The sequence below is a fragment of the Cygnus atratus genome, chromosome 1 (genome assembly GCF_013377495.2).
Source record: "Cygnus atratus isolate AKBS03 ecotype Queensland, Australia chromosome 1, CAtr_DNAZoo_HiC_assembly, whole genome shotgun sequence".
NCBI lineage: Eukaryota > Metazoa > Chordata > Aves > Anseriformes > Anatidae > Cygnus > Cygnus atratus.
The window spans coordinates 127,874,263-127,899,934 of NC_066362.1; the positions used below are offsets into that span (position 1 = coordinate 127,874,263).

Consider the following 25,672-nt stretch of genomic DNA (forward strand, 5'->3'; position numbering starts at 1 on the left):
AAAAGAAAAAGCTTTCATCTGATGCCACTCTTACTGGGAAGTTTAAGAATCACCGTTCCTGAGAAATCTGGATGCCACGTAAACAAAATGCTTTTCACAATAGCAGAATGAGGTCAGAGGCTGCTATGCTTATTTGCTGATACTTCATTCTGTCTTCTCTTTGAAAGGAAAATCTACCATCATCCTCACTAAACACATGCCTCTAGGAGCGTGTAGAAAGCCTGCAGGGGTGAAAGAGATGAAGCAAATACTTTTCAAAACCTCCTTGCATTTTTCTTCCTCCCATTTGGCAAATGAATACTGTATCTGAGAACAGCATTCATCCATCTAGAAGTGTTGAAGCTGTACTTCATATTTACTAGCTTGTATCAAATTCATATAAGCATCGATCCAGGTCAATAAATACAGCTTGTGCCAATAAATTTGTATAGGATATGTGAAATTTTAATAATGCTTATTACACTGGAACACAAAAATAAAGAGCCTGAAAACTGGTTACTGTGGATTTAAGAACTTATCATAAGCATACCAAAAAGCAGTATGGATCTTTGTTAAAGTATGATTCCACTTACTCACTGAACTGTTTCACGTTTTTTGTAGGCAATTGTTCCTCAGCATTTGGCTATGGAAATGCACATATTCATCAAGCCACTCCCTGAGATGCTGTACACATAGCCTTGCTAAAATCACTATTAAATCCCAAAATCCCCTGGAAATCTGCAGAGTATGCAGAATTTGGTTACAGATGCTTTATCTGCTTTTCAAATCTTACTGCGGAAATGAGGGAATAAGGGTAACATCCCAAGCATGATGACAAGTAGAGAGCTGTCACACCACCCCATCCAAACAAGTAGATTGCAGGAAGCTTCCACAGAGCTTATCCAAATTTCTTCTGATACAAGTCACTGCCAGGAATGTTTCATTCTCCTGGACGTGAGACATGAATTTCATGGATCCCATCCTGCAGATGTTTAATAACGTACACTGTATACGTTATAAATAAGGCACTAGTCACTCCAAGGACTTCTGTTCATTTTCCTGCTCACCTCTTCTCTTCCAAAAACTTATCTACAGAAATAACCCCGAGAAGGCTCAGGACACAAGAGAGTGGAGCTCAGACCCTCCAACTCTTGCTCACTCAGCCGAGATGTGATTGTAATAACCCCCGTACCCGTGAGCAACGAAACGCACCAAGGGAACTTGACGGAGGCAGGATGTAACTACCCACACGGGACTTGGGCCAGCACTGGCACTGGCCCAACTGAAATACGCATTAGTTTGTAAAACTTTCATTTTCTGGAGGCTGACCCGAAAATAGCATACAATTCTTACTAGTGGTGAGAGTGAATGGAGAGTTGCACTTGAGCTCAAGTAGAATTGCCACGTTTTGCAAAGGAGCTACAACGGTGCCTTTTTGGAATGAAAAAACAGGACAATCACATGAACATTAAAGGACATTATTTTTAACAAGGACACGTTTTTAGGTACAGGTAGCATTTCCTTGAATTTTTATAATTTTTGACCACTTCATCAACCAAGTTGTTAACACTGCAGAGACTTTTGCATAAACATCATTTTCATTAGCATATTTTCATCTTAAGAGTACATTTTCACTGATTTAAAATATAGCAATCATTGAAAACTTGAATTCATTATCTAGAATGGCAATTATTATGAACTCCAATGTATTTCAATACGGCTAAAAAAAACTCAAAAACACTCTATATATGTACACAACTGAAACTGAATTTAACTTGAAGCATGGTCTTAACAATCCAAATGTAATAGGAAAAATTTCTGCAATCTGTCCAACCTTTTTTTATACAGGAAGAGTGGTCTCTCCATTTCTGCAGTTCAGATATGGATTAAAACATATAAAAGAAATTGAAATTGCTGAAATTTGATAATGGAGCATACAGTCATTTGTAATGCAAGACTCCTCAACTATACAAAAAAACATTTGACTGACCTTTGCAGTGTGTTATTCGCACAGACAATCCTTATCCTACCTTTTGTCAAATTTCAGTCTCTTAATAACGCTCCACAAACTGAGAAGTCAATGATTGTTTTTTCAGAGAAAAAATCCCCACTGATTTGGGTTGAAGTGATTTTGTTTGCTGAAGTCAAAATTCAGTCACATGCATGAGTATTAGTCATACAATACAAATGTGTATTACAGAAACATCCGCTTCATTTTTACCGTTTCACCATAACGTGTTTTTAGACAGGATTTACCTTCCTCTCCAAAGGATCTAACATCAGTTCTTTGTTGCAGCTTACACTTCAGTAAATAAGCTGCCCTGCAAAGCTTAGCAATGCAATTCCATTTTGTTCTCAGGTTGAAATAACATCATAAAAAGCCTCAGTGTAAGTAACACTCAGTTTGTGAAAATGCCTCCCTGCCACCAGTGAAGCAACTAGCCAAGCTCACCTAATGCACAACTGTAACTTGCAGCTGCTGAAAAACTGAAAAGCTTTGAACTGAGCCTAAGGAAATGCCTCCTGCAGACATTTCACATTTTCTGAACAGACCACCAAAATATCCTCTCAAATTCTGAGCTTCTTCCAGCACATGAGCAAAATAATGGAAACACTTCCTAGATAAATCCCAAAAATCAAGTGAAGATAATGGGCAGGAAGGCACGTAATCTTTTTGGATGTACAAAAATTAATCATAGAATTATAAAATATCCTGAGTTGGAAGGGACCCATAAGGATCATCCAGTCCCATTAACTGCTCTCGTAGGTCCTTTGATACCTCTATTGATAAAGCTAAGGCAAAGACACCCAGTATACGGAACTCCTCTGTTAGATCTCCCTTTTATTTTCTCATTTGGCGGCAACATTTAAAGGCCCTCTGTCAGAGGGCATCATGTTACTACGGGCAAATCCAGGCAAACAAAGCTAATTTAATTTTTGTGTGCTATCACAACCAAGAGACCTACACAACCGTCCACAGGCAGGACCACAGTATGCTTCACTTGCCCCCCCAACAGCTGCCTTATTATTTCCATGTTTCTTTGCAACTACAACAAAGAAATATCTCAAGAGTTCCGCTCTCAGATGCTGTGCCAGAATAACTTTACGATCTGTTCCATTTGGATGCTTTTTTCACAGCTGAAAGTATACCAAGGGCAGTCAACAGCATACCTCATGGCAATTACCGTTATCTTTACAGATCCAGGCAAAAACATTTCCCGACTTATTTTGGAAAGCAAATGGCCTTTTCTTCTCAGCCAGTGCACTCCTACTCCTTGATGGGATGCAACCCTCCAGCCCCACCACCGTCCTGGTGCTCCCAGCCACACCTCTCAGCTGAATAACAAGTAAATCAGTCCTTAATCTCAGGTGATAATGAGGCAATGCACTTGGCATTCCCTCTGCACCTAGCCGAGCCACTTGGATACAAGCCTCACCGGGCCACAATTCAGCTCACAGGACTCCTGGGGGAAGCACCACTTGCAGGTGACAGCAGAACCAACTGAAGTTAGTTGGAAAGATTATAGAAAAATGTCCAAAGTTTACATTTTTGTATTTCAGTGTCAGGCTAGTTACAGTACAATGTCTGTGAAGACAAATTTTGGTTTGAAGGTTTCTGCATACAAATGAACTTCTGCTGTTTGAGATCTATCATACAGGATTTTACCTCGACGAGTGAGGTGGTCAGGGAAATGAAAAAGCCACAGGCAAAGCTTGGAGTCAGCATTCACACCACTGTCCGAGGCAGCACTCACAACCCTTCCCTCTGCCACTGCCAGATTTTTACCCCATTTTGGCTGAGCTCTTTCCATCCACAAGTGGCAGTAATGCTGCCGACTATACAGCTGCATCTGCTCCAGTATGCTGCTCCATCCTTCAGGTTTCCTCCAGTAACACCTCAAACAGGAAGCAACAACCATTATATATATTTCAGGTGTGAAATCCAGAGTTCTAGAGCAGTATAAATATTTTGTTTGTTTTTATCTTGGTTTTGTGGTGATTTTTTCTTACAACATTTAGCTGCTTTTGCCTTTATTTTACTTTTAAACAGAGTTAAAGCAAGCGTTGCTCAATGCTGCTCTTAAAAAAAAAAAAAAGGGATTGCTTTTCTTTCCCAACACACTCGGGACAAGCCCTTTAAAAACAGAAAGAGAGCATCCTTCAACAACTAGCCAAAGGAATGGAAGCGGTCTTTAAAAATAAGCAGAGGTGGCCAACCGAAACTGAACCGAAATCTGAATTTTCCGCAGCCGCACCGCAGATAAGTTGCATTGCCACCATTAGCTCCAGCTACCCCCGAAAACCTGCCTGCACTGCCACAGCTCCTGCTGGCTCCCCCAGCATCAGCCCCAGGTTAGAGGTTCTGTGTAGAAAACCTGGCACGGGGATCAAAACAGGATGTCCCCTCCCATGTACGATTCAGTGCACAGCAAGATATTCCTACAAAACAGAATGCAAGTTAATCCCTCTGTATCTGTTTGTCTTCAGCGTGCCTTCGTTCCAATAAAGAAAAATATGAATAAAGCACTTCTTACACATAGATGTGTAACATATAACTTGTATCACCCACCTTTTAGCACCAGATATTTTCAACTTTGGCCAGCACAATACAGATGAGCACCTAAACAATCAGCCCAACAACGCCTTTATGCTTATTTCCACTTGACTTTCCTCCCTCATCTTTAATGGCCTAGGGCAACTGTAGGATCCAAATATCGTGACATGCAAAAACAAACAATACACCACTTAAGAATCACAGCATTCTTGCAAAATCTTCATAGCATTACACTAAGAGATTATTATCCAACATTAAATTTTAGTAACATGAGTTAACAGATTCAGAAAACTATTTAGCAAAACTAATCTACCTTTTTTTTACAAAATCCAAAACCACTCAAAAAATGAATTTCTGTACATTAAAAAAGGAGGAAAAAAGTCACATGGAGTGCTTTAAATTATGTCTATTCTGAAGTCCCAGAGGGAGCAATTGATGAAGCTTGTTTTCCAAGCCTTTCCTTCTTGGTAGCAGCCAGAAGATTTGTGCAATTTAAAATTAATTGAGACATTATTAAGAGTGTTGCACTCGACTGAAACAGGCATAAATCACTGAGAGAGAGGTAACTCTGGAGTGAGATTCTGTAAAAGGATTTTCTAGCCACCAGGATGGTGGCAGTTTGTGTGAGCAGCCGAGGCGGGCTCCCTCGGGAAAGCCAAGAGCTGCCCCGGGCCTAGCTGACTTCTCCATTGCTGATGCTGCGCAATCCACCACACGTCACCACTGTAGACACCCTGCTGAGCCCCTCTCCTACCTTGGGATAAAGATAACAACAGCTCAACTTGCACTTGTGAGACAGACCGCCAAAAAGTGCTTTGGATTTCTAAGACCTCGACCAAATAGTGCAAGCCCGCTCACAGTGGCCCGTCCCCACACAGATCCGCGCAGCCTTACACAGCTGAGGGGAGCAGCCCAGTGGCCAGATGCAAATCTCCATTTAACCTCTAAGTCCTCCCCACAACTTTCAGCAAATGCTGATGGCGCAAAGTAGAATAAAGAATGATTTAACACATCGGGTAGAGAAAAGAGTGATGATTTATTTGGCTGTGAACAGATGGCTGAGGTGGAGAGTGATCTGTGGCTGGTATCACATGGTGATTTTTGGAGCTCCTAAGGCACTAGTGATCACTGCAGGAGAAATACCGTCTGAAATGCAAAAAGAAAATATCCAATAAAACCTTATCCATTTTCTTCAAGTAGTGGAAACCTCTCCCTCTGCCCCAACACCAATTTTAGGAAAGATTTTGACTTGATTTCTCCAAAAATATTGCAATCCTTTCAAAAATAATTCCTACGCCTGCGCTTCCTCCCGCTACGCATTCACAAATAGCACAAAAAATGTCAAAATGTTAAGTAAATGAAGGCTTCAGTCCCTGCCTTTCAGTTCCCTATTCACATTTTCTAGGGATCTGAGAACTGCTGTATGTGACCTAGGTCCCATTTCACACAGGGTGCACGAGCCAGTGTTTATCTGCAAGCCTGCCCGTCCTTCAAGAGGAACTCCGTGGGGATGCACCGGGGACGTGTGGCTACTTCTCACACCACCTACCTCCCACAACGGACAGACAAACGGACGCGACAAACCAGGGCCATGCTGGCACCCATTCCACAGCTCTCGGTGTGGCTGTGCACGCAGAAGTGGTTCACAAAACATGTGAAATGCTAAATTGCTCAGAGTTTCTAGTTTGTTTGGTCTTAATCCAACCACTAACAGCATGCTTATTTTAATAGACCTGTGTTATTAGGGTGAAACATTGCAGCAGCCAGGGTATTAAAAAACATCAGCTGTGAGGCTCTTATGACTCTTTCACAGGACTTTCTGGAATTAATCTAGAAAAACAAAAAGACATCTGTACACATTACTACATACTACAATAAAAAGGATTTGTAAAAGCTTATCGCAGGCAGCTTTTCCAAGTATCTGTTCATTTTTAGCATTTCTTTCTTTCAGCATTGAAAATTAAGCATATGCACCAGGACAGCAAATAAACTATTTATCAACCATTTTTTCCTTTTAATTGCTTTGGTTTCTTTCCTGTTATTTAATATTGGTAAGTTTTACATTTAAGACTGAAACCCTCAGGTGAATTGTTGCTTAAAACAAATGAAAGCTGGATATCAAAACCCGTGTTGTGTGCCAATCCGCATCTTACAGGCAGCAGCCTCTTTTCCTTCTCATAAGCCTCTGCCTTACACTTTGTACAAAATTTCTGCACTAAATGTAAAGGAATCGTGTGAAACAAATGGTTTACCATGCAATTAAAGCCCCAAAACATGTTCACAAAAGTGGGCCAAAGTGTCGCAACTTTAAAAAGGCGAAGCCACAGAAGACTTAATAAATTTATATTTTAGTAACAGCGTACTCCGTATGGCCAAGCTGGAAATTCTTTTCTTACATAAGAGCTGTACAATTCAAAGGATTTCTCTCTCTGAGATCCGCATGAAATAGCCCCATGTGAATTCACTAGGAATGCTCATGGGCTGGAAACCCCTAAGTTTCTTAACTGCTTTCTTAGTTTGGAGCCTGACTGAGAATAAGCAAAGGCATTCGTACTTAACAAATATACACTCTTTCCCCTATTTTCCATGTCTAAACCATTTGAACTCCTGAGAGCACAGGGGCTGATTAAGCTTTTAATTCCCTCAATGCTTTTGCACAGGAATCTGTTGGCTTAGCAGACTTAACAACAGCTACTTTGTTAAGCACGGGGAGCAAGATTGCGTGGAAAGTCCTGTTTCTGACACTTCCATTCCCTCTGGTGCTACCTAGTAAGCATTGCTCTACCTGCCTTTTGCTGCACGGCAAGAGTGTTATTACAGAAAATCAAGCTTGCTATGTCCTAAGCTTGATTTTGCACTGGAAGGTTAACTTTCAGTTATTACTATTCCTATCCACTTACAGAAAGTAAGTTTAAATATAGAAACAACTTGAAAACAAAATTGCTTCGTTTCTTCACTTGAATTCTCTCAACTGTGGTTTAGTTTTATTTTGCTGTTGAAACTGGGTCTTCAGTCAAGAAGCGGGAGTGATTTCTCCACATGTGTGAGTACTTAAAATAAATCTAGATTACATTTCATCACTGGTTTTAGGGGGTAGGCCAAGGGCAGGAATGAGGGGAAGAAGACATGATGGAAGACATTTCTTTGTTGCCTTACAAATTACTGGAACTTGCATGGGGCAGGCGAGAAATGCCAGTTTTACACCTGCACTCCTATATGACCCATCCCTGATGTAACCAAAGAAGCCCATCCATCCGTACCACACTTCTCACCACAGTGGTGGGCTGACTGCTGAGTACTGCAAAATGGAGTTCCTCCCCCAGCTTTTAGTCACACTCACTTTCTAAGAAAATTATTATATAATACACAAATGAACCATTTTCAGCCTCTGGAAACAATTGTTTTGAGCAGAAAACAACTCCACACTTTTCCTCATGAGTACTTTTTCTTCTGAAAACAAAACACTGTGCACATTTTGAAACAACTTTTTATCTGACTCCCAGATTTATAGGAAATTATGTATTAAGGTAAATGTTTTTTTAAAAAATAATCTCTGCTACTATGTTAGTTCTGAATTAAAACAATTTCCCTTTAACTAGAAACAAGAAAATTAAACACGCCACTGAGTATGACACAATAAAAATACAAGTTTCCTAAATTCTTGAAAAGCTTCTGGTTGGTTAAGTTGTATTTGGGGAAAAAAAAATGAAAAAAACTCTATTCTCAACTTGTATGGCAGGACAACAGGTACAAGTGAAAGAATAAATTCATTACAGTTTCTAAACTCCATTTAGTATAGATGTGTCAAATGATTCTGAATCTGTGCACTGTTCATACCTTATTAACACAAAAATTATTTGTTATTGATGGACAAAGTACAACTTTGAAGAATTGTATGACTGTGTGCAGATCTTGAGGTATGCACAAAACCAGGATGATTTTAATTCTGACAAATGAAGACAAACTGTGCTACCTTTTTTTCCTAAATGGTGAGAAATACATTAATCTACTGTTTACTTCTATCTTCCTAGGCAAGTGATCATGGAAAAATTGTGACAATTGCAAATGCTCCATTGAGAAGCAAAAGCAAGCAAAATGCCACCAAAACAATATGACACATTTGGAACCATTAAAAAAAAATTGATTTTTCCAAAAAAAATCTGCAATTCCTTGAAATAGCCACACCCATATAGAAACCTATTGGTTGACCTGCCCATTTCATGCTTCCAGATTCAGATACATGGAAAAATTCTGGTTCACAAAGTCACGTGAAAAGGATACAAATAAACTAGTCTACAATGGAATATTGTATTTTGTACCTTTCTTTTTAACATCACAGTATTTGGGCACCATACCATAGCCTCTCATATTTTTTAAATCCCTCAGAATTGCTTTCTTCATAATGATTCTCACAACACTGAAAATTTTTGGCTCCACACTTCAATGTCAAAAGGAATTAACTCAAACTGAAAGAATACAAATACTTTTGTCCTCACACTTTTATATAAGAAATTTTAACAAGGTATGTAATTGAATTTACAGCACATCAAAAGCACAAAATTTGTATTGCATAACAATACCGGATTTTTTACAGCTTGGTAAAAAAAAAAAAAAATTGGAGGCATTTCCGTGGAGTATTAAGCATAAAAAATCTTGACACTCCTCACAGGAAATTGATTTTCTACAAAAACTTTGGGAAGGATTCGACTTGGGATTCCTGTGCAAGATATTTGCATTCCACTTAAGTCCAAATCTACAACACAGCCTACAGATGAGAGCACATCACATAAAAATAATAGACACATTGAACAAGTTGGAGTCAAATGAAACTTCAAGAATAAAAGTCTCAGAGGAACAAAACAGATGATAAAAAAAGTTAAACTCTGTTTTTTTGTGTGTGTTTTAAATCTTGTTATTAAGCATTCTACAATAAAATTGTTTTCGGGTTAGTTGCTGGTCTTCTGTAAGTTTTGACAGGAGTGTAAAATGGCCACCATCCAACTTAGCTTGCCCCCATGGCTCATTTTTCAAGGAATGAATAAGAAACATTTCCTACTCAACAGGACATTTACTGTGAATTCATTCCACCAGAAAAGGTCTAGTTATTACAGGGCGGTGCCAGTATTTCCAACAAAATTGAAAACTGGCCTCTGATAAATATGCCATTTTTTCTGGTCCTCGGCCAAGGTTGGTTTCAGGGGCAAAGAGTGTTTGTGACCACAGGACAAAGTCATGGCACTAGGAATGATGTTTTTAAAAACTAGAATAGAAAAAAAAAAAAAGAAAGATACTGGCAAACACACTAGGCAATCATAGAATCATTAAGGTTAGAAAAGACCTTCAATACCATCTGGTCCAACCATCACCCTACTACCAATGTCCCCCACTGAACCATGTTCCCAAGCACCGTACAATCTACTGTCTCAATGCATCTGTAGGAACTACAACTTCAAGCCTGTCTGGATGCAATTAATCTGTTCTTAGGGACATCAACATCTTCATGAATCCTTCATGAACTACCCCCTTGAGCAAGAGGTGGTTCTGAGGAATAAGGAAGATAGGGTCAGCACCGGTGCCTTCAGAGCATGCATGGAGCTCGCTCTAGGCTGGGCAAGCTGGTTGAGCACAGGATATATGACAGCTTTCAAAGAGACCAACAACATGGATCTTATGGTGTTGTTGACTAACACATTGCTTTGATTTTTCATAAAATGTAAAGACTTGTTAATCTTAAGCAAAAGCATGTATATTGAGTAATATTCATCAAAACCCCAAGAACATATAGAACATTAATGATAATATATTGTTTCAGAAATTATCTTGAATTCCCAACAGTCCTTCAAACAAACCACGTCACAAATATTTTGTGTAGTTTAAAACCTCAAACACATTTACGAAGTCAAAACGTACATGGTCAGGCAAAATTCGGTTCATTATTAGATTTTGTTAAACATTCCTTTCCAAAATTTAGTAAGTTGTTTGTTATTTTTAAATTCCATTGGGAATAGTTATATATTTTCTCTGCAAGGAAGCATTTCCCTGCAACACTTATACCTAAACATTTCTGTAATGAAATCTGGAAAATAAGGCAAACTTTCCTTATATGTTAGGAAAAAAACAGACAGCAGAGACATAGTAGGAAGTTAAAGAAAATCTATTACTCATTTCTATACATAATTACAAAAAAATGAAACATATATCAAAAAATGTAAATGCTTTCAAAAGGTGACTTGATGCTCTTAAGGGAAAATGAAAGACATATAGAAATAAATAACGAGATATACCCATGACAAGACATATTATGCATTACGACAAGCTCACTGCCAAGGAAATTCAGGCAGCCAGCCTGTCCTACACAGCAGATAGTGCCATGAAGTCAGCTCTTGCACCACAAGAAGTGAAACTTCCTGAAGGGAAACCACTAGAGAAGTTGCTGATGAATGATCTAGGGGTGCCGAAAAAAGGGCTGGAGAAATCAATGTTTCCTTTGGGAGGAAAAAACAAAACAAAATAAAACAAAAAAACAGGAAAGAGCATAGGGTGTTGAATCTAGGTATTTAATTCAGAAGTAGCTTTTAATTGCGACATGCTGAGATGGCATGTCATACACGTGAAAGGTTCACCTGCTTGTTGTGTCTCACACAATCCCCCTGTTCATCTGAACCCCAGCCACGGGATGAGACATCACTGGGGGTACCAGGGAACCCCGAGTCCACGTACAACAAGAAAGCAATGGGCGCACTCTCTCCAATGCCCAGGCAGATTCCAGAAGGCTGGAAACACCAGGAGAAAACATAGGCACAAAAGGAGCAGGAATAGTGACACCACATAATATTCAGCTTCCAGAAAGAGAGTTAGAGGGAATTTATAAAACTGAAAGCAAACAACTCCCAAAACAACATCAAGATCAAATTTGGGCAGCCCACCTGCACACGTAGGACACCTTACAGAGCGCTGCTTGACTGAGGGGTGTATGCAAACAAAGCACAACCCCTGGCAAGCCTTTAGGGGACTGCATCAAACCTCTCAGTAGCAATGGTGTATTTAACAGTGGTAAAAACGAGAATCCAGCTTCAATGCATCACTGTTGAAGCCCTCGCATTTTTCTTAATGCCAAAAAACTAAGGAAGCCAAGGCAGCGACAGGATCCAGCTCCAGTCCCAAGGAAATTTTCTCACAGTGATACATTTTTGCAAGACGTACAATTAAAACAAGCCCTAAGCAGAGCCGACAAAAAGAGCAAGAACGCATCCCTTCCGTTTCTCTTCCCGCTCTTTATTTATTTCCTGGCAGATGCAGAGAAGCGCTGAAGCAGCAGCCCTCTTGGCTCCTGTAGGTCGCCAGCTGGAGCGGAGGGGAACAAAGAGCAGCACAGGTGGAGCGGCGCGGGGAGGGATGGAGGGGCAGAGAGAGGCACCAAAATAGCATCCCCGAGCAGACACGGAGAGACTTGCCATCCCCTTTTGCCCCTCTCTACTCATCAGCACGGCGGCTTTTAAATCGCTATTCTGCAACCCTTCTTTTAGCTCATGCCCAAACTACTATTCATATCTACATCGATCGGGTCCAAGCAAAAGTCTCCCATGAGCAGCAAAATAACCCGAACCCATGACATGGGAAATTGGCAAATTTTAGATTACATTAAGAAAGGTGAAGTGGAATAAGCAGCAATAAAGGAAACTGTAAGTTATTTCTGTGATCGTTTTTGAGCTGAAACCATGCAGTTACATAGGAAATGGCAAGACCTTTCAGGAAGACGTGCCCGTGGGTAACGACAACGGTAACAGAAAGACCATTAGCTGGTAGGTCACTCTCAGCAGCAGATGAAACCCCGTGTTGCATAAAGAGCTGGGTGGCATGTTAAGCAAGATCCTTGTGGAGAACCAGAGGAAAGATGCTTTCCCCACAGTGTATGTTACACGTTCAGAAACTCAAATGCGTCATCAGCCATTTAAGCAGTTAAAAAACAGATGTGAAATGCTGACAGTCTACCTTGGTATCTAATGAGACCGATGGGTGTACACACAAGGATATAAATAACTTTCATATTCTGCTCACAACCTTGGTAATAAACGAACTACTCTTGCCGTGAAGAAAAGATCTGAGCATTCCTACTGCAGAGGAATACTTCCAGTACGATGCTTGTAGCAATTCTCCCAGGTGGACCGCAAGGAAAGGCTAAGTCAACAGAGCGAAATATAACAAGGTATAAACAGCACAGACAGGCACGTGTCTAACAGAACAGAAACATCATCAGCAAGCCAAAATAAACAATTTATATTTCATATTTCATGGGAAGAAAAAGTCATTTTAGATTAAAATCCATTAAGCTTTAATGTGGGGAAGTGGTTCACTATGATAACGTGTATTATTAGTTAATGATACAAAACTACTTTTCCTTGGAACTACACAACTCTGGTATGCTCTTTCATTATAAAACTATTGTCTTGCCCATTTTATAGCAACAGTGACCTGTTTTTGAAATGCCTTAGTGTTCTTCTACAAAAGAAAATTGCTGTACAGTGTTGCTTGGAAGAAGTGTTGTCTTGCAACAGCCATCAGGAAAGAAAGCAAAATTATTCAAATATTTATCATTGGCTCAAATGACAATTTCTTCAGACAAACTTAGTGCTTCTCTGAGCTCTGTAGAATCACATACTGATTATGTCACACAACTAGAAAGTGCTGTGGAAACTGTAGAAACACTGTTTTAGCCAATTTGACCACAGGATGGTCCTACAACTATTTAAAGCACCATATTTCACCAGAATTCCTATATCCCGGTTTAGAACCCCTATACAGATCAATCCAGATCATGGAAAACTAGATAGCACTTCTAATACATTACTTTAAAAGTATTTTACATCTACAGCCCTTGCCACATTGTTCCTCAGTAAAATATGTTAAACACTCTCCTATTTTGAAACTTACCTTACACTTCAGTGGCTAGAAGGTTACTAGAAGGACCCAAATATTGCTGTATTTGTCTCAGTATTAATTTGGTTGTTACTAACATTTGCACTTAAACACTGCCAAATACTTTATATAGGAAATTGAAAAGATAGAGCTTAACACACTTACTCTCTACTTTTGCTCTTTTGGATGTTTCTCCTACTAAGAGATTTTCACTTTAAGACCTCTCCTTCAGTATCAGTTTTGCCGTAGGGCTTAAATTTAGTGGTTATACTGACACAAAGTGCCTTGCTAGACTGAACTTAAGAGTCTTTCCTCACACACATCCCCTGCAATCAAATATGTATACAGTAAATAATGCAGTCTTTAAAAAAACAGTTAATAAGTATTTTCTAAAGAGAAACAAAACTTCGGAGAATAACCTCCTCAAGGAGGGTCCAGATTTAGACTAGTTCAAATAAAAGGTATAATTACCATAATACAGCTGAGAACAGAGAGAGAGAAGAAAAATAAGCGACGGATAACTCAATGTAAATAACATTAAGAATTATTTTCCTGCTGACATCAGTATTGCCTGGTGCTGCTCCTTCTTGTCCTGAGACAATATTTGCCCTGACCAGTTGCACTGCACAGTGCCAGGTGCTGGAAGAGTGACATCCAGGCTCCCATTCAGGTTCCTTCCTCTCAAAACACTCAAAACACTTTTGGAAAGGCATGACTTCACAGATGTATTATTTTACAAGTACAACGTATCTCCAAAATAAGAATTTAGTGCTGTTCTTTTAAAAATTCCCCACTCAAGCATGGGTAGCAGCAGGTTTACAAGTGCAAAAAAAAAAATACAAGCATGCTTTTTGTTACAGTGGTATAACACACAGGGTGTGGAAAACAGAAAGCTGAGGGTCTCTTTGTTTCTAACTCTGGTGCCATCGCATGAGATTGCATTAACGTAAACAGGATAAGATTTCAGATGTGTGATTTTTTTTTTTGCCTTTTATTTTTTATTTTTAAACTACTGATAGGCTTTTTATGGCAATTCTCAAGGACTCCATAGGAAGCTTCAGACATCAGCATAATTTTAAACCTTATGTTACCCCCTTTTTAAAGGTCACCAGGTTCCAGTCTGTTTCATGTTCTATCTGCAGCCAACATTTATATTTATAACCTGCTCATCACCATGGTATCTACAGCATCTAATAAAAACCAGAAACAAGCAGCTTCCTGGTCTCTGCCTTTCATTATTCAACAACAGAGAACAGCAGTTAACAATGAAATTGGGATTTATTTATTTTTGCCTTCTGATCTCCTCCCAAACCAGATATTCCTCAGTGTGCACCTGGCTGATTCTTCCAAGCCTCCCTCCTCTCCAGCCTCTTTCACAGCCGCAGCTTTGAAGGAGATTCACTGCTGTCCTTCCACGTCCTAGCACTCTCGTACTTGGGCAACGTCTCCACTTACTTTCTTATAATGGGAAACTAGTTTCAGTCTACCTGTTCTTTAAGCTTCCTACCAAAAACGTAAGAGATCAAACTATCAGCAGCACAAAAAGCTGTTCGAAGGCATCAGACTTGCAGTTACCACACCAGAAAGGAACCAGGCCAGTAACCGAGCAGCCACGCCACTATGATTTAGAGAAAAATACTATCACTGGAAATGCCTTGCATTCAGTTTTTGTTTCTTCCACTGTTTAAGAATGGAATTAGTGTATTTTGTGTCCGAAGAAGAATTTTCAGGATGCCTTTTTACCATTAATGCTGAATTCAGAGTTTAAAGAAGAGAAGATTAGACAGCAAGGAACATTACTGTCTACATGCGACACATCCTCACAGCTAAAAAGGAGAACATTTCTAGCAGCTACCATTATTTAGGTCTTCCAAAACTTCAGCAATAATAGAGAAAACTTGTTCTTCAGAAACTTAAGCTTTTTGCTTCTCACTTTTCAGAATGAGAATCAGTTATGGACAACTCTGCACTGAAGATCTGATATTTGGTGCCTCCTAGTCCTCCTCCCTTTATAATTAAAACAGTATCAGCAAAACAAGAAGAGAGATGGGACATTCTGAAGGCAGTGGTAAAAAGTGCTTCAAGTTGCTAAAAATCACAACAGTTAATATTCAAGTAGTGATGACAAATGGATAAATACTCTCCAGATAGGTGGCAACCACCAGATCTAGTCATCTTGAACTTTACTAATTGAAAATACTGCAAAATATTGAGTTTCATCCTGAAAGAACATTCAAATTCCAATGAGCTTTTCAAGTTTCTGCTTGAAATATTTTGTTCCAGGATGCATTAATATAAAAGTACCACAGAATCTTGTGGAAGCTGTAGTTTTGACGGTTCACACCCTTGCTCTCACAGTTCCTCAGCAGATCACATCCAGGAGCTGCTTGGTCACCACCGCAGCTCCACCTAACAGCAGAACTAGTCTAACCAACAGGAAGGACCAAGAGATGATGTACGTAAATGATTTTCTTCCCAAAACTTACCCATTTAAGATGCCACAGTGCTTTAACACCTAAGCAGTTCAAAACAATGTGCTTTGATTTAGTTCAGTAAATTATAGGTTTTTAAACATTTCCAAATCAACTCCTTTTGTGAACATTTCTCACGTTTAACTTTGCTTCAGAAAGAAGAAATTCTGTCTTTTTCCATGAAAATGTAACTCTGGGTTTTATTCCACTTCGCAGATAAAATGAGACTCTACTAATATAGAGGAAAACAGAGACTCTGTGATGCATTTTTGACACAAAGAGAAACCACGTAAAGCCTGTTATCTCCCGTTATGATCTCCCATCATAATCATTTTTTTTTTTCCTAGAGTAAGCCTTTTTCTTCTGAATTTGCTGTGATGTGATTTTCTAGCCTGGCAGCTAGAATATATCTTGATGCTCCCTGCACCAATCCCGTTTTATCACATTTGGCACATTTCCTGCGTTCACTTCCCTAGTGCTTACAGCAGGTACTTTTTAAAGGAACGCAGCAAATATCTAAACACTACTCTCTTCAGTTGTGCATTTATCTTAACCCATACCACAAAAATTAAAATCTTCTCTCATTGAAATGTATGCATTGTTTTTATATGACTGAAAAGTTGTCAAAAGACTTAACTGAAGGCATACCATTTCAGCTGATAACTTCATTGCATATAGTGCGTTCAGATGACCTTTCCTGCCCTTTCTTGACCTTATACCTTATTTACCTACAGTTTGAATCAACACATCACTTGGAAAAGCAGCTTAAATTTCTCTCTTCCACATCACTAAACTAAAACCTAAAATTATCATAATTTCAAACAACATGCTTGCACTTCATGTGTTGAAATGCATCATTCAGTCAGCAAGAACTTACTTGTTTGTGTCTAAACCAAGTGTTCATCCTCAATTCTGCTAAAGAACACAGGACTCCATAGCAAGAACACTGCACAGAGTCAAAGATTACATCATCTCCACTGCTCATGCACAGTATGAGAGCATTTTATAGCACACTTAATATCATGGCTTGTATTTGCATTTCTACCCGTAGATAGTAAAGGAAAGGCAGCCTACATCTATTAAAACAGAAAGATGTTCTTATAAGGGCAGTAGTTATTCCAAGAGGAGGGAAAGCAAAATAAATGTATACATAAATCACACTATTGAGTTGTTTTTGCCTCCCTCCCCATTTACTTTTATTTTTGGCCTTTGAAACTTCTAAGTTCTTCACCTTTTACTGCTCCACTGCTGTTACTGTTGGTAACAAAATAATTCTGAATGTATTTGTTAGCCCAGAGTTCTCATCTTGTTTTGCAGAAGACTAGACACATTGTTTTATTCTGAAAGAGCATCATATTGGCTTTCCATAGGCCATCATTGTGTAAACTATGCCGAAAGTAAAGAACGCATGAAATGTAAGACGTTACCTATGCCAAAGCTGATCTAATGTTCCCTGGTATGGAAAGAGAGGCTTTCAGAAGAGGGAAAAATAATAATAATAATCTGAAAGGCTGATGCCAAAACCACTTGAAATTTATTATAATAATAATAATACAGCAACACTACAGACATTTGCTATTGAAGGTAGAACTCAGCTTCATGATTCATAAAGTACTGAGCAAGGAGACACTACAGGCCATGTACAGACAGCTTAAATTCAGGCTCAGCCACGTGTTTCCCATTAGCAGACTCTAAATTTTCAGTGCCACCATGCCAATGGGAATTTTAAGTTCTGGATCCAGCATTTCAAGTACGACCCTGCTCAAAAGACTAGTTCTTTGCCATCTCCTGGTGCAGAAGAGGACCGGCTGAGTTGCACAAGAAGATTACAGGACTATGCAGATACAAACAGGAGATACTGGAAGAACCATCTGCAGGTTTTTTGGATGGGGGAGACTGCTCAGGGCATTGGAAGGAAAAATAAAGGAGCAGAAGAACACACCAGCTAAAAACATGCTTTGGAAGCCAGGCTGTTCGAAGCTTCTCAAGACCCTTTTTTAAAAGGCAATCCCTAGCCACCTTGCTCCATGCAAGGCACTCTTGCAGCTGTGCAGAGTAATTTATATTCATTAGGAAGACCACTGAATGACTCATCTAGGGTCAACAGACCATTTAACAAGCAGCGTGTAACTTGGGGTAGTATAAGCAGGCCTCGATCCAGCTGGCGAGACCTCACGCCCAACTGCGGGCCTCACCACCGCCAAGTCAACCTCGGGCCTTCCTCCCACTCACGAACAGGCCTGCCTGGCTGGATGCACTCAGAAAGTTGTTAACGCCATCCACTGACCTACTCTAACTCCCTGCCCCTCAGTTAAAGCACATCATGCCGTTTACAGAGTGGTTTTAGGCTAGCACGGCACTGCATCCAGTTCGAGGTGCGATGCAGGGCCAGCTTGCTCAGACATGGCTGCCATCCCCACAGCACCTGCCAGCCCTCGCCTAGGCAAGGGGACACTAGGGCATAATTATTTTTTTTGTTTTTAATGTATGATAACATTTTTGTTTTTATCAATAAGTAGTATATTTAATCAAATTTAAGCCGCTACATAGCTTACTATGCATCTTAATTTTTATTTCACAAGTAATTTGATTTTTTATGTTCTTTGATAAGAGATACACCTACCTGCGTAGGTACAATCCACCTGTGATTTACGCAAAGATAAATCTAAATGAAAACTGGAATTCATTTAAGAATAAGCAGACTATTTTCATCTGCTAGAAAAACTATACATTTCTTATGTTTACAAACACTTGTAAGTTTACAAAAACATGTTTTCTGTTTTAAATATTTTCCTGAATAAATTAAGTGTAATTTGCAGTTAGTGCTGTAGCTGATTATTTCTGGTCACTGCGTCCTACAAATCACAGCACTAATGGATCTCATCCTCCCACATGCTTCCACCTCATTATCGTATCTGAACTGCATGAAAACAACCAAGTTCTTCCCAACAGAGTTTGCAGCTTGTATGCGGTGGTCACTAAATAATGTTGCTGAAATACACTGGAAAAAAAAAAAGAACGTCTTCCTTCTGTTCAGGAAGAGGAGGTTAGTATTGTCCACGGTTGGTTTTCTACTCCAGCAACCTTTTGTAGTTAATTATCCACTAGCTCATCCGCTCAACTTCTGCGGACAAACAATTGAACTAGCATGTTTTGCTTATTAATTTTTTATTTTACTACACTGTCAGTATGTTCAGATGTTAATACATCAAAGAAACTTGCTTTACATATATTATATCAAACATATTTCTCAATTCATCATATTTTAAATTTAAATAGGTTATTTATCATGATTTTTTTTTGTCACAGAAATGCTTGCTCTGTCATTCATGAATCAGTCTTTGCTAAGTTTTTCAGCTCAGCTAAATTCATGCTTTGAGTTTACACCAACCCTGTTTTATGGGGGTGTCTGCACTATATTTCCCCACTGAAGCAGGTGAGTTATCTGTATAACATCTCCGTTGTAACACAGATTGTGAACATCAAGTCAGTCCACATGCAAACATCAGAATACTGACAGCACGTTGCTGCAGATAAATGCACAAAAGTAAGAGGTTATATTCAACTGTTTAGTGAACCCACTGCACTTACACAAGTACCATGACAAAACCACGCATTTAAAAAAAATAAAAATCATCATCATCATTACTTTATTCTGCAGCTCTCTCTCATATAGAATGAAAGTTACTCATTTTTATTCCAATGGACCTTTTTCCTCCATCCCTCTTGCACAGTTATTTTAAATCACTGGCGGAGCAAAGTATTATCATACTGGAAAATAAAATAATGAATCCATACTTAGTTGTAATGAAGGTCAATTAATGAAGGCTACAGGTCTTGACCACGCTATTTCTGACCCTCAGCGGGAAGTCTATGCCGAGCAGGTTCAGAAGTCTCTGGTTTTACAGCGTGACTTGAAACACACTTGAGAAGGACCAGCATCCACAATTTTTTTTACTGTGCATCTCAACACTAAGGCACTCTAAACTAAGCAGTAAGCAGTGACTGCTAAGTGACAGTTTCAACTGTCAAACAACAGTTTAAAGATGTACCAGGAATTCTGAATGTTTCTTAATGGAATATATTGTTAAGACTGCTTCAGGTGAAATTTTGCCCTTTACCTTGGTACAATTTAGATTTTATTTTTTTTTTAATACTACTACTACATTTTTTACATCTGGATTTTGGATGTTCTTACATAACTATAGGTCTGCTTGTGACTCTAGAAAGGCAATGACAGTTTGGGGGATTGTGGCCAGAAGTACTGATATTGAAATGTCAGTTTTCTTTTCTTGCTCTATCACTTACACAAAATTGTACCTCCCTTTTGTTTCTTCCTGACTCAAAGATGTCAGCTGGATTTAATTTCTCCATGTGCCCTCCTAGCTAACACAACTTCTTCGATGTGCTTGCTGTTCATCGTTCAGCTCAATCGTATTTCCAGCACTGAGAACAGCTTAATGCCAAATTCTGTACAGGGGCACAACAGAGTGAATTTTACCTTTTGTGAAGTAACAATAACTCCAGACTTTCCTCACTCAAAAAGCTCATCTTTTAACTGCCATCAGTTCTTATTCTTTTCCGCCTAGAAAAACCGTTTTTAAGCTAACGCTGCCCCAGCTATCGTGCAGGTAGTAATTTATGCTTATGAAAAATAAATGATAGAAAAGCCAACCCTTTACTGGCACTTTTCCAATGAAATAGAAGCTTAGCAACTTTTTTTTTTTTTTAATCTATTCACACTTCTGCTTTTGAACACAACAGGACGGTTAAACAATTCAGTGTAACTATAGAGACAAGTCACCAAAATAACTCATGGACCATGCAGAGGAAAAGCAAGACTGCTGGTCTGAATTCCCTATTCACACAGAACTGGAAGGAGAGGTCCAACTAAAAAAATGCAGTGTCTGTGTAGCTCCAGAGTCATACAATTAGTACTTGTCATCCTCGGAGCTCAAAATAACTCAGTCTGTTCGTTTGTAGAGGAAAGAATGCATTTTCTTAATAAAATTGGATCTCTGTGCTGATATTGCAAGTCCGCAAGTAAGATTAAGGTTTGTAAAACCAGGAATTAAAGATACCATCACACAACCAAGTGAGAATTAATTAAATACGTGAAAAACTAATCTAAAAGATAAGGAGTTCAGTGTAAAACTTGAGCCCCATCCTCCTGTTCCCTTTCTTAGTCAAAATCTTCAGAGATCCACAGTAATACTGGCAAACTGCAAAATTACCACTAGGCACCTCTTCTTTGCAGACCAGTGGGTAATAACTGTATAAAGCGCTCTTTTATCTGAAATCCATGCACACATCAGTCCATTGGTACTTGGCATACTTAACGAATGTACTTTGGGATCACGGAGTCAATAAGCAGAGGCTGTCCTCACCCACAGCTAGCTTTAAAATTGGATCATGCCTGATTGCCCCAGAAGAGACAAGGCAAAATGGCCACTGCTGCCACTTGTGGCACAGGGGTAAGTACAGAGAGACTTATCCCTTATCCCAAGAGAGAGTTTTCCCTTGCAGGCATGCGAATCTTGCTGTCACCTCCTCGTGGTCATCAGTGGTGCCTCCTGCCTGAGATGCAATCGTGCAAACATTTATTTTTCATGCATGTTTTTTCTTTGCACAAATTCAGTTCTTTTTCCTTTTATTATGAGTCAAAACATAGGGAACATCCCTTCCAACTGGACCAACACTAAATTTATATGTGGCTGATGCCATTCAGTTTCCTCTATTTCTGAGCCTATGTAACAGCATGGCACATGACTAGGTTGTTCCTTCCTCCCCTGACATAAAAATTAAAAATAAACAATCCTAGCATGGATCTTTCAGGCAAGAGACTGTACACATTTCACAGAGTTATTTTAAAAGACCCTGGTGAAAGATTTGCCCCAGGCTCTGCGCAAGTCTAAATAAAACCTTCGTGGTGCTGCCTTTCAGCACACTCAAAGGCTTCCAGTACACAGGGAGGTATGGATGTGGTTCTGGACAGCCTGCTCTGGGTGTCCCTGCCTGAGCAAGGGGCTGGACCCAGTGACCTCCAGAGGTCCCTGCCAGCCTCTGCCAAGCTGCGAGTCTGTACAATTACACGGCCCACAAAAATCACACTGCCCTGTCCCTGCTGTGCCCTTCCCAGTCCTGTCAAGCGTCTTACATTTTTAATTCCAGTTATAACTCCAACCGTTTTTCCAGAACTGAAATAACTCCTGCTGAGTTCGCTCCTTGGTCCCTTCTCTAAAGCAAGTTAAATTGCTACAGTCTCTGCTGTACTCTATGGTCCTGCAGAATAGCTGATTTTAACGAGTCTGTGTCTAATGAGTCTGTGTTCAAGCACTTCATTCTTAGCAAGACTCAGGGCTCTTGGGTGCACACCATCTGCTCCTTCTGACCTGGCCGCTCTTGGATTTTTTCCTATTTAAACCAGCATTTCCTCTTCTGGCATGTACTCTGAGTTACCTGCTCTCTGCTACCTAGCCTATTTCATCTAAATTACCTTCTGGATCGAGCCAATGAACCTTCAAACAAACAAAACCATGCCTCTTCGCTGTCTGGGAGCACACGTCCTTGTTTTTCCCACAGGAATTGCCATATTCAACAGCAGTGCTCCTGCCTCGCTGCACTCACAGGACCTTTGTTGGGACTGCAAGCCCTGACACTGCATTCAGGGAAGGTGGAAGGAGATTTCCCATAGCCCCTGTGAGCATCCTCCCGACCAACAAGAAATCTCCATCAAACACTGTGTAACGAAAGGCTCTCTTTTTCTCACAGGTTTATCCCACTTACTACATAAGCACAAAACCTTGAAGGCAACAGCACAGGTTCAGCACTTTGCTGTGCGTCCAAATGCCAGTTCTGGAAGCACACCCGGACAGTAAAACCACTCCTCATGAGTACCTTGAGGAAAAAAATGCTTAAGTCACGCATAGCTTACAAAATGGTCCACGGCCACCTCCTGCTGTAGCCCACGTAAGGGCCGGGGAATAGTGCTCAGTACCTTCTGCACTGTGCGGGCTCAGCTCACTCGAAATCCAGAGCCATTTTCCAATCCAAATCTCCACATTTCCGACATGATAACACGCAGCACGACCACTTCTTGATGGCTCTGTAGAGATGCCAGCTTACGAAGCACTAATTGTGACAGATGGGGATTTTGAAAGGATATGTTTTGTTTTGAGAAAACTTTCATGGTCAACAGTCATTTCAAAGAAAACATGTTATCTTAACCCAAACGAGTTGCCTCTGCCTAAAACGGGTGTTCCCAGCACTAGCAGAAAACAGCTACCATGAACTGCTGTGCCTTGTTTCCACAATTGTTAGAATGGTACTTTTTTAAAAAAAAACCAAAAACTATGAAATTTCATTTTTGGAGGATAACAAAAGACAAAGTATCAGCATATATCTCAGAAAAAAACAACGTTGTGTTTTTGCCCATATCTGAAGATCCACGCTTCCATTTTTTTTTCATTATGGCAATTCATTTTTTTCTTCAGTTCCAGTAAACGTTAGTAAGAATACCTGACAGCAGTGGGCTTGGTGGATAGGAGCTCCAGCCACAGACCACAGCTTCACCGTGATTAGTGCCATATAAACAAGAGGGGCAGGGCAGGAAGGAAGAAGAGAAACAACCCCAGATCCCACAGGCCTTATTATCCTGAAGATTCCTGAAGCCAATTACCAGTTTCCCAGTAACATTCTCCTTACATCATAAATATATCTGGAAATAATCTAAAATATTAAAAAAAGAAGAAAAAAAAAGAATACTGAAACATTTCCAGGCTTAAGTCACACGTTATAATCCAAAGAGTCTCCAAAGAAACCCCCAGAACAGACTGTGATAATATGACAACCAAATTCACTTAAATGATAGGATAAGGATCTACATAGTAAAACTAAGAGTTTTTTTTCTGTAACTCTTTGGAAAATGAAGTGACTAATACCAAAGTCACACAAATTTACTAATAGGGCTTTAATACGCTTCTTCAGTACATTGTTATTTGAAATTAGATACCTTCTTCTTCCTCTTTGCCAGGACCTGCTCTTGGTGCTGGATCTATGCAATACCTTTGCCTTCCCCACTGAACTCCCCTGCAGGTCGAAGGCCACAGCGTGACTGCAAACAAAGCACCGTGGTGCCTGGTCAGCTGCGGTTTGCATGTCTGGTAAACAGTGCAAGTAACAGGGGAAAAGCATCCTTGAAATATCACCTTTTTCATTCAGAAACACCTAGGTAATAAGGATTTATACAATATAAAGTTGTTGAGAGATGACCTGACAGTCAGGAAAAAGAGTGGAGGAGGAGTCCTGTTCCCTCAGGCCAGCTATAACCACACTTCAGCGCCACTTTGACATGATTTTTTCTGCTTGAAAATTTCCATCTGTGGGTCAAATCACCCACCTGCAGGCGGGGAAAAGCAGAAGCTCACTCCTTCGGGGTAACAGGGAACAGAGTGGCCCTGGCTGCTCCTCGCAGCTGGGGAGGGTTTCGTGGGAGCCCCATCACCTCCGTGGGGAATTGCTGCCGGGGCTCCGCTGCTCACACCGGGCGAGAGCCTCCCGCTTCCTACCTGAACGCATTCAAGTACGGGCGTACCGATGCGACCCTGTCGCTTGGTGTCCAGCTGCACTGAAACACCCCTCGAAAATCAAAGTGAGGGCAAGACTTCCACACGCTGCGTGCCATCCACAGCCCCGCCGATGCTGCTGTCCTTTTGATACCGGGCGGCTCTTGGGAGGCAGCTAATGGCATTACCGAGCTGCCCTAACTGGGAGGCTGCATGCAGGCGTGGGGGGCTGCGCACAGAATTGCGTGTGCCCCTGGGACTCAAGCTGGGGGCGAAGGGTGCAGCGCCCACCCCTAACGCACACGCACCTGGGCAGCGGGGAGAGAAAGGTGGATATTTGCAGCAGCAACAGCTTGACTGAAGATAAGAAAAAATAATAAATAATAAAATAAAATAATAAAGCAATAAAACAAAATAAAATAGAATAAAATGAAACGAAACGAAATGAAATAAAACGAAATGAAGCAAACCGACCCGGAGCCGCAGCCCCGGAGCCGCCAGGCGGCCGCCGTGCCCTCCTCCCGCAGCGCCGGGCTCCGCACCGTGCCGCCGCCTGGCCCTGGGGGGCCGCCCCGTGCCCCGCTCGCCCCCCGGCCGCCCGGGGCCCCCCGACCCGACCCGACCCGACCCACCTGGTGCAGCGTGTCCGGGGGCAGCTGCGAGGCCCGGAACAGCTCGCCCACGCTGCTGCCCCCGGCGGCCGCCTCGGGGGGCGGGCAGCAGCGCGAGAAGAGCTCGGAGTAGCGCTGCTGCTCGCTCTCGCTCAACGGCAGCCCGGCGGCGGAGGCGGCGGGGCCCCCCGGCGGCCCCGGCTCCATGTCGGGGCGGCGCGGCGCGGGCAGAGCCGCTCGGCGGGGCGGCGGGGCCCGAGCCGCCGGGGGAGGCGGGGCGGCGGGCGGGAGGCGGTGCTGCGGCGGGGAAGGTGCGGCCCTCGCCTCACCGCCGGGGGAGCCCCCGCGGCCAGCGGGTGTGCTCCGACGATTGCCGCAGGGCTCCGGACGCGGTGTCGTTGCCCCCAGCAGCCGGGCGGAGGGGCGGCGGTGGTGCCGCTGGGAGCACCGCCCGCTGCCCGAAGTAAGGCTGCGTGGGCGACCCGGCACCGGGCAGTGCTGTGGTGCTCTCAAAACTGAGACTCTGTGAGCCACTGCTGAGAGACTAAGAGAAAATAAACACCACTATGTTCTCTA

General features: G+C 41.2%; 1 protein-coding gene across 3 annotated transcripts in view; it reads right to left on the minus strand.

Annotated features, from left to right (window-relative positions):
- The window catches only part of REPS2 (RALBP1 associated Eps domain containing 2), a 95,076-nt gene extending 69,712 nt beyond the window's left edge, over positions 1-25,364 (minus strand). The window contains exon 1 of one of the 3 annotated variants that reach the window (XM_035542123.1): positions 25,118-25,319. In XM_035542123.1, the coding sequence (XP_035398016.1) occupies positions 25,118-25,303 (186 nt within the window). In that variant the 5' untranslated portion in view covers positions 25,304-25,319. Of the gene's footprint in view, positions 1-25,117 lie in introns of all 3 variants that reach the window. The other 2 variants (XM_035542122.1, XM_035542124.2) reach the window with 2 other exon arrangements.
- Positions 25,365-25,672: the final 308 nt, after the last annotated feature.